Consider the following 16,069-nt stretch of genomic DNA (forward strand, 5'->3'; position numbering starts at 1 on the left):
GAGAGTACTGACATGTCATAGGGTTGTTAACCAATGTCATGAAACAATATATGTACTGTTTAATGAAAAGCTAGTTTGTTATGTAAACCTTCAACTAAAGTACAATTTAAAGAAGTTAAAAAAAACAATTAATAAAAAAATAAATAAATAGCAGTTATTCAGCCCCTATAAGGTACCAGTCACTGTGTATAATAATGTAAAAAAATAAACAAAACGTCCCTAAAAAAAAATAAATGCACAGGCACTGGGAAGCAGGCCACAGGCCAGCATTTCTTTTGCTGAACATATCTCTTATAGAACTCTTCGCTCTGTTAAGAATTGTTCAATTAGGAATTGTCTCTGCTTAAACGTTAACCATCTCTGTTTAACCTTTTCCTTTTGAATTGCTTCCATTGAACCTCCCTGCATTATAAAAACAGAGGCATAGCTGGATGCAGGCACCTTTTAACCAAGTTCAAAAATCTGAAGCTATGCCCACAGGGAACGTTAGACAACCTTAGCTCGAAGAATCTATCAACTGTCTCTGGGGAAAAAGGAAAAAAAAAAAAATCAGGATGTAATTGCTTAAATGAAAACTAACAGAAGTCCTAAAAACCACAAGTGGAGAGGAAACTTGCTGAGTCAGTGGCTGTTGATCCTGAGGTTTGATCTGACTTTTATTTTTTTAACTTTTGTTCTTTTTTTCTGTCATTGCGGAACGGCCTGAGCTGTGGGGCTGGGGAGATTGTGAATCCCCAGAGCTGAGGGAGAGTGTGTGGCCAGGGAGAGCTGAAGGACTTGTTGAGAAAGGCTCAAACAGGAAATAAAACATTTAAGACCTGAAGAAATGGTTTCAGGATCCCAAAGCCGTGATGCCAAAGCTAGAGAACAGAACAGGGAGAAATAGTAAGATGATGAAAGTTCTGGAGTTCAGCTGATTGATAGGATGTCAGAGAAAGCAAGGGCCAAGTGGAAAGGATTATTAGACAAGGACTATGGGAGAGGAGGGGCATAGCTAACAGATTTGGAAATATAAGGTTGCTATGAGTCTGAATTGACTCGATGGCAATGAGTTTAATTTTTTGGTTAAATGCATCAAAGGACGGATTCAAGTTAAAATTAAGGAGAGGAGATGCATCAAAATGGGGTTGAATCAGGACCAAGAGGTGTTTTATTCACCCCAACAGAAATACTATGAGAAAATTAAAAAAGTAAGTGAGACTACCCATTTAAAACAAGAAAGTTTCTAGGAGGTAGTTTACATACCCATTTGTAAATGCAATGAAATCTAGTTATAATCAAGTTCTCTTTCTATCTTCATGGATGTGCTGTAAAGGAACTTTATTTTTCTAGAAACCTCATTCCTATCCTCCTAATGCCACATACAAAATGAAGCTTTGAACTCCACAACTCTGGATCCAAGGAAGAAAGAAGTGTGATCTAATGTCAGCTCACACTCTCCACTGCCCCTCTTCAAAACCGCTGGTCACGTCCACATCTGCTTTCAAATTAGCTGTGTTGGCAATTCACACATAAATTTGAGCAAATACATTAATTGCTTTAGCATGTCTTAAGTAAAACACCTGTAAAGTAAAAATGTGCTCTGGCATCTGTCAGAGCGATGGAGAGAAAAAGTGAGGTCATATAAGTAAAATGTAGAAAAATATAGTTTCCAAATTAGACATAATTAGATACAGTCACCTTTGAAATTTTCTCTTCCATCAGCCTCTTATGATAAATTGTACTGATTTTATTCATTCATCCATTTATTTCCTTATTTATTCAACTAGTTTTTTTGTGTGTTTATATGTTCCAGGGATTGTTCAAGCTTTTGAACAAAATAGACAATGCTCCCTATCCTAATAGAGTTTATATTCCTGTCTACCTATCCTTCTTCCATTCATTTTGTTATTTTTTTCTTTAATTGTATTTACTACATGTCAAGACTTATATTAAGTGTATAATATCTATTCCCTCACTCAATCCTCTGAACAGCCCTCCATGAGTGACACTAACACAGAAGAGTGACATAGCTTCTCTAAAGCCTCTAGCTAGTTAGTGGACAGCCTCAGTTTGGAGCCAGGTTCTGCTTTCCTATAGCTAGGCCTGCTGCCTTTTGCTTTCTTTTCTAATGTCACGTCTTTGGTGGTTTGTTCATACCTGTCTGTGTTTGGTTTCAAAGAATCTACCTTCTAGACAGATGGTTTTAAAATTCTTTACACCCTGCCTATTTCCAAAGCTCTAGGTCAAGACTGAGTCCTTAAAATAAGGACTCACAAATTCAAAGCTTAAGGGCCTGAGTCATGAGGCCCTGCCTGTCTCTGCAACCTTATCTGCTGCCACTCATCCGCTCCTGCAAGCCGGCCTGCCTGGCATGCTGCGAGTCATCCAGGTCCATCCTGCTTCCTCCTTCCACAGTTCACTGTATGAATTCTGTGTTCTGGCTGAACAGCCTTGCTAGAAACCCCCTTCCTGCTTGCAGCTTTTACTAATTCTTCTATGCTCAGTGACCACAGAGGGCATGTCCCTCACTCCATAAACTGATTCAGGGTCCTCGGTTATATTCATGCAGCGCTAGTGAGTTTCCTTCTCCCAGTTGTTAGTTTGTTATTATATTTTTGCATGATTTCATGTTGACCTTTTCTAAAAGGCTCCTTGAGGAATGGGGCCGTATGTCTTTTGCTCACCTTTTTGCCTTTAGACCCGGTTCAGTGTCTGAGACTCTGTCGGTATCAACAAAAGTTTGCTGAGTGATGGATTGAATGAACATCCATAGGCATGTCCTACCACCACTTTAAACTCACCAATACTGAAATTACATTTTGCTCAGATGGCACTCCCTTGGATTTGTCCTCTTTCTTGATGACCTTGATGGCATCACCATAGCCATCCTGATTCAGCCTGACCTTTGGGGATCAAACAGTTATGTGCTCAGCTGTAAACTAAAAACTGTCTAAGTCACTCCGGGGGATCCTCAGAAGAAAGCCCTTGTAATCTACTTCCAAAAGATCAGCCACTGAAAACCCTATGAGCACAGTTCTATTATGACACACATGGGGTCACCATGAGTCCGAGTTGTCAATGGCAATTGGAAAAATTGTTACAGTGAGAAGACCCTAGCTAACTTGACGTCAAAGGTTTTTTAGTTTTTTCTTTTTCTGGTTTTGTTTTCTTTTGTAGGGGGAGGGGGAAATCATATTCTCTCTGTCAAATCATCTTGTACCTTCTGTACTTATCTCAGCTTGCCACATCTCAAAGATAGACCTATGCTTGAATTATCCTTTTAAATAATTGTGTGGTCTACAGCTTTGCCACCTCCATGATATTCTTTCCAAAAATCACAATTTAAGAGTATTCATTATGTGCTCCAAATATTATTTAAATTTCCCCAAATTATTCCTTGAGCATAGTCTTATTATTATTGTACAAATATGTATTATACACACACGTTTCATTTCAATATCTCATTTCTTTAACATGAGCTAATTGATTGATGATGGAAAAATAAAGATTTGAAAAAAGAAAACACAAATTGATTAGGCAGTGTAAGGAAAAGAAGGTCCTGGGGTAGTTCAATAAATAATGGAAAGGAAGAGAACAGCAAATCTATTCTACTGGCAGTAAAAACCAGAGATTCCAGGCTCTATTAAGGCCCTATATATATGTATATATATATTTTAAATAAGGGATTCCAGTTAGAAATACTCACCTCCATAGTGAGGGCTGTTAGAATGTTAATTTCATATTTGTACTTGAGGGTGTCTGGGAGCCCTGGTGACATAGTGGTTAAGAGCTTGGCTGCTAAGCAAAAGCTCCGCAGTTCAAATCCACCGGCCACTCCTTGGAAACCCTACTGGACAGTTCTAATCTGTCCGGTAGGGTCGCTGTGAGTCAGAACCGGCTTGACGGCACCTAAAAACAACAACAAAGAGGGTGTCTGCGTTGTAACTTTTCACCGGGAGTGGCTTATTCGCACTCTTGAACACAAGCAAGTGGATAAAACTCATCATGTGCCTTCTTCTCCTGGTCTGTGGGGTGCCTCCCTTTGGTGCCAGACCACGAAGGGAGATAGTGCTGCCAGCCTGGGAAGGCAGCGGTGCTATCAGCAAGGCCAGGCTCTTCTGGGCAGCATGGCCTCAGGCCCGCCGGGGGAGCGGCTGCGGGAGGAAGCCAGGTGCCCCGTGTGCCTGGATTTCCTGCAGGAACCAGTCAGTGTCAACTGTGGCCACAGCTTCTGCTTCAGATGCATCTCCGAGTTCTGCCAGAAGTCCGATAGCGCCCAGGGCGGTGTCTATGCCTGTCCCCAATGTCGGGGCCCCTTCAGCCCCGAGAGCTTCCGACCCAACAGGCAGTTGGCCAGCCTGGTGGAAAGTGTGCGACAGCTGGGGCTGGGCACGGGGCCCACGGGTGTGCGCCTCTGCCTGCGCCACGGCGAGGAGCTGAGCCGGTTCTGTGAGGAGGATCAGGCAGCGCTGTGCTGGATCTGTGACACCACCCCTGAACACAGGAGCCACCTCACGATGCCCCTGCAGGAGGCCGCCAGGTGCTACCAGGTGAGACCTGCTGTGTCCTGAGCACCAGGCACCTGGAGAGGCCGGTTAGGGATCTGCATATGCTGCTTTGACAGAGGAACAGGCAGAGCCAGAGATGTTTCTTGACTGCCCAAACCCAGAGCCCAAATGATAGCGCCTAGGTCTCCTCTGCTTTCTCCTCCCCATTCCCTGAAAACTCACAGGCAGATAGGGGCCTTCTTGCATTTGTCTGAGGTGTTCCACTTTTGGGACCCCTGTTCAGGAACCCAAATCCACCCATTTTCTGAGGCCGCCCATCTTCTCTATGCAGCCTCCCCTACCCCTCATTTAATTTCATGCTGGTTTACTTTTCCTGAATATTATGGATTGTGTCTTATAGAGTTTCTATGAGCAGGGCCAGATTAAGGCATGTGAGGGGGACCTGAACACTGATAATCTGTGGTGCACCGTCCCCTCTTAACTCATGCATTAGAACAGAATGTATGTGTTCTATATATACATGTCGTCTTCCTTATCTAGCGCTGCAATAACAGAAATACCACAAGTGGATGGCTTTAACAAAGAGAAATTTATTCTCTCATAGTTCAGGAGGCTAGAAGTCCAAATTCAGGGCACCAGCTCAGGGGGATGGCTTTCTCTCTCTGTTGGTTCTGGAGGAGGGTCCTTGTCGTCAATCTTCTTCTGGTGCAGGAGCTTCTCAGTGCAGGGAACCCAGGTCCAAAGGATGTGCTATGCCCCTGGTGCTTATTTCTTGGTGGTATGAGATCCCCATGTCTCTCTGCTTGCTTCTCTCTTTTATGTTTCAGAAAAGATTGGTTTAAGACACAACCTAATTTTATAGATTCAATCCTGCCTTATTAACATAACTGCTGCTAATCCCACCTCATCAACATCATAAAGGTAGGATTTACAGCACATAGGAAAATCACATCAGATGACAAAATGGACAGTCACACAATACTGGGAATCACGGGCTAGCCAAATTGACCGTTATTTTGGGGGGACACAATTTAGTCCACAACACAAGTATAAACAATCTTGCAAGTGGGTGCCCTTTTGACCCTACGCGAACTTTATTTCTGGCCAGCACACTCTCTTGCACTGGAGCTGGTATCAGCTGCGTTTAGTGTCCTGCCCCTTCCTTTCCACTGGTGCTTGCTTTTCCTTGTGTCTTGTGTGCTGGCATCTATGAGTTTTTGCTTCAGACAACTGGTGCCCCTGTTTTGTTGATGCCCTAAGAACGCGCTTACCTTGTTTTTTGGGTAATCCATCCTTGGCTATGAGTCATAATCGACTCCATGGTAATGAGGTTTTTTTCTAAATACTAAATAAATATTGATAAACTCTGAAGAGTGTGTCCTAAGGCCTTAAGTTATACTTCCACAATTCTTGTCATTACCAACCATGTTTTCCAGCAAAACTAGCCTAATCACTGTTGGCCCCAAACACACCACATCTGCCTTTTTCATCTTCTTGCTTTTACTCACAATTTCTGTTATTTCAGGGGCTTTTTTCCATTTACAAGTGTCAAAGTGCTTTATTCCTTCCAGATGCCAAAGAAAATGCCACTTTCACCATCTTGCTAAATATCTATATGAATTTTACTGTTATTTTATGTGCATTATTACATATAGCATCAATTATATTCTCCTTTTATAAGTAATTTGTGTGTAGGACATGCTGAATGACTTGGAAGATAGAGGTTTTCTGTTTTTTCCTATTAATAATGTGTGATTGTGTGTATCTTTGTGAGTCTTCTATGTAAACAAATGTGTTTACCTTGAGCAGAGATCCCAGGAGTGAAAGTAGATTTAGGTTCCATTATATTAGTTTTTTACCCTTTGAAGTATTTACCAGCTGTATTTATTTTTCATTTTAAAAAATATTAAGTAACATGATTGCTTCTGCCCCCTCAAAAATACAAAACTATTTTCTTATTATAAAGTAATAAATATTTTTGAGAAATTGAAATCTAAGGAGAGATATATGGAGTAATGTCATTCTTCAACTTAGCACCAAGAGACATTTCTTCCACTAAACATTTCCCCTGACTTCTACCTTATTTTTTATATTCATTACAAGTTCTTTTTTCCCACCAAAAAAAAAAAAAAACTGCTTAGTCGGTTCCAACTCAATGACTCTATAGGACAGAGTAGAACCGCCCCAGGTTTCCAAAGCTTTAAATCTTTATGGAAGCAGACTGCCACATCTTTCTCCTGCAGAGTGGTTGGTGGGTTTGAACCCAATAAAATATGCATATTTTAATCACTGTTACAGTTGTGGGCATTTCATGTCACTGAATCTTCTGCAACTTATTTTAACTCAATCCTATTGATGAAAAGTATTTTTTCACCCCTCCTGTATTTAACATTTTTGTTAATTGCATTTTAGCTATTTTAAATAATGTTGCAATGAACGTACTTTTAATCACTCCTTTGGTTGTATCCTGGTATTATAGTCTTTAAATATATTTATGTTTATTTTAGCTATTAATGTCAGACATTTTTATGTGCTTTCTGGGTACTATTTTAATTGATCTTTTTTATTTCCTGCAATATCTAGTTGACATTAGATAACTAAATGAGGGCATCTGTAAAGATTTCGGCACCTCTTCTACACAGGTAAAGCTCCAAACAGCCCTGGGGCTTGTGAGGAAAGAGATGGAGGAGGCCTTGACTCAGGAGGCCAATGTGGTTAAGAAGACTGTCATTTGGAAGGTAAGGGGATATTGGGGCTCCAGGAGACTTACTGACCTGAAGGATGCCATTCTTCCTTGGTCTTCTCCACTCCAAAGCTGTTGTTCCATCTATGTAGCTGTTCAAGAAAAACATCTTGGTGTCATCCAGGTTCACCCCAGTCCCCTCGAATTGTCCTATGCATCTGTGCTCTTCTTTTTAACTCTATTGCCACTACTGCAATCCAAATTATAAATAGATAGCTTTACTGGTTTTGATTTTACTGTAAAACTCACTGTTGTAACCTTAACATCTAATACAGAGCCTCATACCATCATGACTGGTTTAAAAAATATTTGCTGGAATATGAAGTAATGAATATTTTACAACATTATGACAGATAATACAGAGCTAATAGTGACCATCTTATGTACAGGTGAATAATATGAACTTTCAGCCTCTTTTTCTAGCAACATGCCATGCAGATACACATTTCCTATTTTCTAGACGCTTGTGAACTCTTTTTTCTCTTATCCACCCATTTGTAGCACACACAGAGACACACACACACAGTGTAGCTTAAAAAACCATACCAAACGTGTTGCCTTTGAGTCGGTTATGACTCATAGCAACCCTATAGTTTAACTAAGGGTGATTTTACTCCCCCTGCCAGGAAATATTTTATAATGTCTGGAAATATTTTTGGTTGTCGTAACTAGGGCTTGTGTAGAGTCTAGGAATGCTAAACATCCTACAATGTACAAGACACTCCCCCAAGGCTAAAATATCCATAGTGCTGAGGTTGAATACACGTATATTAAGATACTCGGCTCTTAACTGAAAGGTTGGAAGTCTGAGTACACCCAGAGGCACCTAGAAAGAAAGTCCTAGTGATCTACTTCTGAAAAAAAAAATCATCCGTTGAAAAGCCTATGGAGCACAGTTCTACTCTGACACGTGGGATCACCCTGAGTCAGAATCTACTTGATGGTAACTGGTTTGGTTTTGGTATATACATATATGTGTGTGTGTGTGCATATATATATATATATATATATATATAGAAACTATATGTAGTTTATATGTTTATAGAATTTATAATAGAATACTGACTATATATGTAGATTATATAGAATTATTGATCATTCTCCTCCAAATACCCTTTCTTCTCTGATAATTTTCTACATTTCTCTAACTTTTCATCTTCTTTTCTTTAAAAAATTTCTCTTATACCATATCCTCACATTGATATTTTCACAGGACTGCTTTTGTTACGTTTTTCTTTTGGGATAAGTCTTACTTGTTTCCATTGCTATGTTCAGTATATGTAAAGTTAAACACTGATTGACAAGCTTTTCTTCTTTTGTAAAACAACTGTGTTCAATCTTGGCCTCAATCTTGGACCGATTTACTAAATCAGAATCTCCATATCCAAGATCTGGGTTCCTGTATTTTTTAAACCCTCTATTTGTTATTTTAAAGTAGAGATGAGGTTAAGATTTCTGTATAAGTTAATTAATTATACTTGAGTAATCTTTACCATTGAGAATGTATCCATGTGAGCCAAATGTAACAAGCATGGGTCTTGATAAAAACAGATTCTAAATTCTAATAAAACCCTTCTCCTGTCTGTATCTGTACATATAATTGTAGAACTCAAAAGGATAATGTGAAAGAAACCTGAATTACAACCAAACCTCTTCCCACCACATCATTCCTTGTGTCCCAAATATAACCCTACTCCTTTTCAATGGCTAAGAAGACAAAGACGTAAGTCTGTAAGGACTCAGCACCTGCTGTTGCAGTTCCCAGATAGCTAGATCCCTGCTTGTCTAGAATGTAAAGCTAAAGAAACCAGAAATGTTAATTACACATATATCTAAAGGAACAGCTATTTGTTACTTCTAAACGTTAAGTTACATATTATCTTAAAATTTTGCCCTTCGAAACCGAGATTCAGTCATGTTCTCCAGGTTTGGCATAAGAGTCTCCATGTTGTCTCAGTTTCTGTATTTTGTTTTTAGCTTCCACATAGCGCAACAAGAAATCTGAGATTTAGACATACTGTGTAGAATAATTTCCCTTTTGTATTCAGTTTAAAGCTGGTTTTCCACATACTAATCTCAAGAGAATAAAATTCAGATATTGTCACCCTGCAGCTATGTATGTTCCTTAGGTTTATTCATAAACTTTAGATGTGAAATTAAAAATCAGCTAGAAATCTGCATTAATTCCCTGAAGTTCACTCTGCCATAAATGGCCAGAAAATCGCTTAGTTTTTTCTAACCTGGGGCAGAGAGTGTTTGCCTTTACAGTTACCATATTTTGAGGTAAGCTTCGTGTTTTCTAATATCTAAGCCTTTTCTTAGTCACATTTACAAATCCGTCTCTCTAATCTCACTTCATTTTTCTGATGCTTTTAGATATTTCTCATTCCAGTGCCCATTCTAATTGTAAATAGTAATTTTTACTAAGTGAAGACTAAGTGCTAGTCACTGGGCTGAACAGTTTAATGGATATTTAGCTCTAATTCCTACTCCTCCTTTTCCCGCAGTTTACATAGGGAAGTGAAGCTTGTTTAAGAGGCTTGCCCCCAAACCTACTGTGAGAACCCAAACCCAGCAGTCTTTCTCAAACTCTGGGTTTCAAAACTCTACCAGACCATTTCTCATAAGAATGGTTTCTGATTTCTGCATGTTGTTAGAATGCAGCTAATCAGTCAACAGCTGTGAGCGGACTCCAGCGTCTTCCTGCTCAACAATTCCTCACACAGAGACAGGAGACTCAGAGATGATCCTCTTGTTCAATGTCACAGAAGCCTTAATTGCTGATGATCTGACCCACTATGTCACTCCAGGAGAAAGTGGAAGTGCGGAGACAGCGCTTCAGGTTGGAATTTGAGAAGCATCGTGGCTTCCTGGCCCAGGAGGAACAACTGCAGCTGAGGCGGTTGGAGGAAGAGGAGCGAGCAACCATCCAGAGACTTCGGGAGAGCAAAAACAGGCTGGCCCAGCACAGCAAGGCCCTGAAGGAGCTGGCTAAGGAGCTGGAGGAGAGGTGTCAGCGCCCGGCCGTGGGTCTGCTGGAGGTGAGGCCAGGTGGGAGGGTGGGTGCACATGAGATCTATGGGTCAAGATGTGGTGTCCAAAAAAATCTATTGCCATCAAGTCGATTCCGACTCATAGTGACCCTATAGTACAGAGTAGAACTGCCCCATAGGGTTTCCAAGGAGCAGCCAGATGATTCAAACTGCTTAGCTTTTGGTTAGCAGCCGAGCTCTTAACCACTGTGCCACCAACGCTCCTTTGGTAACACAGCTCAGTGTGAATATCCAAAAGTTTGAATAATGGTTAAGTTGTCTAGCTGGAAATTGTCATGTTAAAATTTAAGATAAATGCTAATATCTTGGCCCATATTGCATGCCAAGGGATGGATTACTCAATAAGCAAGGCAGTAGAAGCTTACTTGTGCTTACTTACTAATTTGTAGTGAACAATTTTTCATGTTTTTCACCACATCAAAGATGTGGATCATCAGCCCCTGTTAGTGATTTTAATTTTGAAAAGAGGCTTTGATTCTGTGAAAGTGCTGTGGGGGTGGGAGAGGGGCAAATGCCAGCCATACCTAGAAGCAGAATCTTAGATGTGATGAAAAAATGTGACACTGTTCACTACAGATGATCTCGTAAGCAAGATAAGCACCATGCTTACTTTGCGGATAATCTGCCCTTCTGCACACCCATACCAGGCACAGTGGGGAGAGATTAACTGATCTCCCATTGGCCTTGCTTGCACTCTATTTGGGCTTGTAGAACAGACGTACAAATAACAGGGAGAAGGAAATGCTTGTTTTTATTCCTCCAAGTGATTGGTGAAAGATGTAGTTGTTGGTGAATATGGTTACCATGACTGAACCAACTGCAACTAAATTCATCTGGGCATGCTTCTTTCTATTTCACCCCCACAAGTTCATTCAGTAAATTCTGAACTAAGTAACTGATATTCTCATTTAGCAACTGAACCACAGACTTTACCTTGTCTGACTTAGCTCCTGACACTGAAGTACCTTAATATAAATAATCATCTGTTTGATCTGTATATTATAAGGACAGCGACTAAGCAGAACATGGAACAGAGTGGGGAATCAATTAATGAATGAATTTACAGAGCATTTTTCTTTAATTTGTCTGGCTTTGTCTTCAAAATAGTTACATATAATAAGAATTATGCCACTATCATTTTATTATTAGTATTATTGCTATGCCTATTTTCTTAGGTGCAAACTAAGCATCAGAAATGAACTAATTTTTTAAATATCATACAGTAAGTAAGCACAGACACTTAGACATTTTCAATAATAGCATTCATCACTTTATCTCCCCATATCTCAAATGACAATTTATTTAACGTTAAGTATTTATTGGCAATAAATAAATGTTTAAAATAATTAATAATACAAATGTTAGGAAGAATATTTTCTCAAATGATCTATATTTATGTTTATCCTCTAATTCCCCTTTCTTCCAGTACCAGTAAGCTGCATTTTATTCCCAATGGCCAAGACCAAGGCCTGTCATTCCCATAAAGTGTAAGGCTAATTATTTCCCTTGCCCTTATGGCTGTCAAAATTTGTCTGATTAGTGTTTATTTTATTTTTTTCTAGTGTGCCACAAGAGATTTATTGAATAATCTACTTTAAGATAAAATGACTTCCTTTTTCATCTATTTACTTAACTGATTCACAGATGTATCCATAGTTTATGACGTGTTGGTTCAAAGATCTTAGGGATTTGGGGTTCTCTTACAGAAACATAGAGGTATAACATTTTATGACTATACCTTCCTCAAATTCTGCAAATATTTAGTATCTATTTTTATCCTTATTCTATCTGAATTAGGTGCAGAATATTATTATGTGCACTAATTATTAAAATATACAAGTTGTAAATTAAAAATATATTAAATGGCTAGATGCAGTAGGAATTAATCTAAATTTTGTGTGGTCTGGGTCTATGCTAACAGAAGGGAAATGATCAATTTTTCTACACTCATGAGAAAACTGAGAGCCTATTTTTAATAACAAAAAATTCATTGACCCCTTATAGTTTTATCTTACTGGTTAAAAATTTCCAAAGAGATTTTCATGTTGAGTGTTCCCAATCTGACTGCAAAAAGCAGTTCAAAGGAAAACAGTGTAGCTGTTCCTCAAAAAGTTAAACATAGAAATACCATATGACCCAGCAGTTCCATCCTAGAAGTATACACAAAAGAATTGAAGGTAGGGACTTAAATAGATACTTGTACACTATATTCATTGCAGCATTATCCACAATAGCCGAAAGGTGGTAACAACCCAGGTGTCCATTAACAGAGGAATGGATGAACAAAATGTGATATATCCATACCATAGAATATTATTTAGCCATAAAGAGAAATTAAGTTCTGATACATGCTACAACATGGATGAAACTTGAAAACATTATGCTGAGTGAAATAAGTTAAGCACAAAAGCACAAATATTGCATGATCTGACTTATATGAAATATCTAGAATAGTCAAATGCATAGAGACCAAAGTTTAGTAGTGGTTTCCAAGAGCAGGAGGAAGGGGGAATGGGGGTTCATTGCTTAAGGGATACTGAGTTTCTGTTAGGGCTAGTGGAAAAAATTGAAAACAGTGGTGATGTTTGCATAACACTGTGATTGTAATTAATGTCACTGAATTGTGCACATAAAAATGGTTGGAATGGCAAATATTTTGTTATATATATTTCACCACAGTTAAAAAAAAAAAAAGCACTTCAAAGGTCTAATTTGTGCCTGCTTGTGTTTCTCTTTCACTTTCAGGATGTGAGAGAAGCCTTGAGCAGGTATGTTTGCTTTATAAGCCAGTAAAGGGTTTGGGAGAGGCTGAGAAGTTTGGTGGGTGATCCAAGACATCACTGGGCACTACTGACTCTGTGCTCTCCTCAGAAGTAAAGCTGTTACACAGTTGGAACCAGAGACCATCCCCATGGAGCTGAGAACAATGTGTCATATCCCTGGGATGAGGGAAATGCTAAGGAAGTTCCAAGGTATGCTGGAAAACTATACAGTGCCTGGGGGTTGGCTGTTAGAGCAGTATGTTTCTGTATCAGTCAGGCTGCAGCAACAAACAGAGCTCAAAGTCGTAGTGGCTAAAATCAGCAAAAATTTTTTTGAGATAATGTCATCTATTTACTTATGGACACATCATCTCACTCTGGCACACAGGCTGGCTCCACCTCCATTATGTTGCTGGTATCTGTGGAAAGCGGCAAGGATAGCATGAACTGCCTTTTAAAGGCATCGGCACTGAAGTAGTGTGCATCCCTTTCCTGAAAATGTCATTGGCCAGAGTGAGTCACATGGCTATGCCAAACTATAAAGAGGGATAGGGCAGTGAATCATGTGCCCAGAGGGATGAGTATTGGGATATTTGTGAACAATGCTAAGAACTGTCACAATCACTAACACCCATATAGGCTACATTTAGTTAGAACAATGGATTTGAAAGTATGCTTCATCTCTTAGTAGCTGTGATATTAGGAACATTAGTTCCAATAAATCTTCATTTTCTTGTATATAAAAATAATACTAGGATTGTTGGAGTACTAAATGAAAAAATGCATATTTGAAAACACACAAAACCATCAATATCTTCCATGTGTCTAATATCAAAATCCATAACATTGCAAAATATAAATGAACAAGAGTTTTTATTTTATTTTACTGCCTGTCCATTGGTAAGTTTGTTTGAATTAGTCAGCTGAAATACTTAGCCAATGCTCTCTATGTAGGAATAACTGTAATGTCATAAATTAGGTGGTTCAGTTTGATTATATTGCCCTTTAAAGCAGTATAGAGTCAATCTATTTTTTATTTTTTTTAATCTAATTTATGTCACTTAAAGAGTCTGCTTCTAAATAGTGGCAGCACTACTTACAGAGAAACAATTTTATTCTACAATGTGAAAACCCATCTTAGCAGTATTGTTAATGATTTAATCCATGCTCTAACAGATAAATGTACACTAACCCTATAATTTGATACAGGTTATTTAACACTCTTAACACTCAGTGTGTTCATATTTCCATTTATCTTCACTGAATTAATTAATTAAACTAATATTTTCTGTTTTTTGCCAGCCACTCTTCTAAACAAAATTGGAAAAAAAATCCCAGAAACCCATAGCTTCAGGTTACAAATATTTATTAAATTAATAATAAACAAACACAGCGTGTGAGAAAATAATGCAAAATACTGGGTGGGAAAAGGGTAAGGTAAGGGGGGCCAGAAGTTTTAGGGGTGGGATGTCTCATTTTAAATTTGGCCTTCAGGGAAGACCTCACTCAATAGGTAATAACTCAGCCAATATCTATTCTGGAGAAGAGCATTATACACAGTTGAAGCAAGTGCCAAGACCTGAGATGGAATCATGCCAGGTGTATTCCTGGGATAATGAGGAAGCCAGGGTGGCTGCAACAGAGTGAATGAGGGGAGAGTTGAGATCAAGAAAGTGTTGGGTGGTGCAGTGCCCTATAGTCAGGCCACTGTAAGCCTATCTCTGAGTGAAATAGGTTTTCTTCAAATGGAGGAATAACATGATTGGACTAATATTTTAAAGAGATCACACTGTATGTTGTGTTGAGAATGAATTAAGATAGGCAGATTGATTCTGTCAGTTTGTCATACTGTGGGGTTTGCATGTTGCTGTGATGCTGGAAGCTATGCCACCAGTATTGAGATACTAGCAGGGTCAACCATGGCGGACAGGTTTCAGCTGAGCTTCCAGACTAAGACAGACTAGGAAGAAGGACTCGACAGTCTACTTCTGAAAAGTATTAGCCAGTGAAAACCTTATGAATAGCAGCAGAACATTGATACAGTGCCGGAAGATGAGCCCCCCAGGTTGGAAGGCACTCAATATATGACTGCGGAGGAGCTCCCTCCTCAAAGTAGAGTCGACCTTAATGATGTGGATGGAGTCAAGCTTTTGGGACCTTCATTTGCTGATGTGGCAATTAATAATCGGAATGTGGAATGTATGAAGTATGAATCTAGGAAAATTGGAAATCATAAAAAATGAAATGGAATGCACATCCTAAGCATTAGTGAACTGAAATGGACTGGCACTGGCCATTTTGAATCTGACAATCATGCAGTCTACCATGCCAGGAATGACAACTTGAAGAGGAATGGCATTTCATTTATTTTCAAAACGAACATTTCCAGATCTATCCTGACAGAATAATACCCATTTGCCTACAAGGAAGACCAGTTAATACGACTATTATTCAAATTTATGTACCAACAACTAGGGCCAAAGATGAAGAAATTGAAGATTTTTACCAGCTTCTGCAGTCTGAAATTGATCGAACATGCAATCAGGATGCATTGATAATTATCGGTGATTGGAATGTGAAACTTGGAAACGAAGAAGGATCGGTAGTTGGAAAATATGGACTTAATGATAGAAACGATGCTGGGTATCACATGATAGAATTTTGCAAGACCAATGACTTCTTCATTGCAAATGTCTTTTTTTCACCAACATAAACTGCAACTATACATGTGGACCTCGCCAGAAGGAATACACAGAAATCAAATCGACTACATCTGTGGAAAGAGACAATGGAAAGGCTCAATATCATCAGTCAGAAGAAGGCCAGGGGCTGACTGCAGAACAGACCACCACTTGCTCATATGGATGTTCAGGTTGAAACTGAAGAAAATTAGAACAAGTCCACGAGAGCCAAAGTATGATCTTGAGTACATCCCGCCTGAATTTAGAGACCATCTCAAGAATAGATTTGATGCGTTGAACACTAATGACCAAAGACCAGGAGAGTTGTGGAATGACATCA

The 16,069-nt window shown here is 39.1% G+C and overlaps 1 protein-coding gene across 1 annotated transcript in view; it reads left to right on the forward strand.

The window, feature by feature from the left end:
* Window positions 1-4,098: 4,098 nt before the first annotated feature.
* The window catches only part of TRIM58 (tripartite motif containing 58), a 22,374-nt gene continuing 10,403 nt past the window's right edge, over window positions 4,099-16,069 (forward strand). The window contains exons 1-5 of the mRNA XM_012559656.2: window positions 4,099-4,532; window positions 7,133-7,228; window positions 10,044-10,274; window positions 13,032-13,054; window positions 13,158-13,258. Of these exons, the coding sequence (XP_012415110.2) occupies window positions 4,110-4,532; window positions 7,133-7,228; window positions 10,044-10,274; window positions 13,032-13,054; window positions 13,158-13,258 (874 nt within the window). The 5' untranslated portion in view covers window positions 4,099-4,109. The remainder of the gene's footprint in view (window positions 4,533-7,132; window positions 7,229-10,043; window positions 10,275-13,031; window positions 13,055-13,157; window positions 13,259-16,069) is intronic.

The sequence above is a fragment of the Trichechus manatus genome, unplaced genomic scaffold (genome assembly GCF_000243295.1).
Source record: "Trichechus manatus latirostris isolate Lorelei unplaced genomic scaffold, TriManLat1.0 scaffold00290, whole genome shotgun sequence".
NCBI lineage: Eukaryota > Metazoa > Chordata > Mammalia > Sirenia > Trichechidae > Trichechus > Trichechus manatus.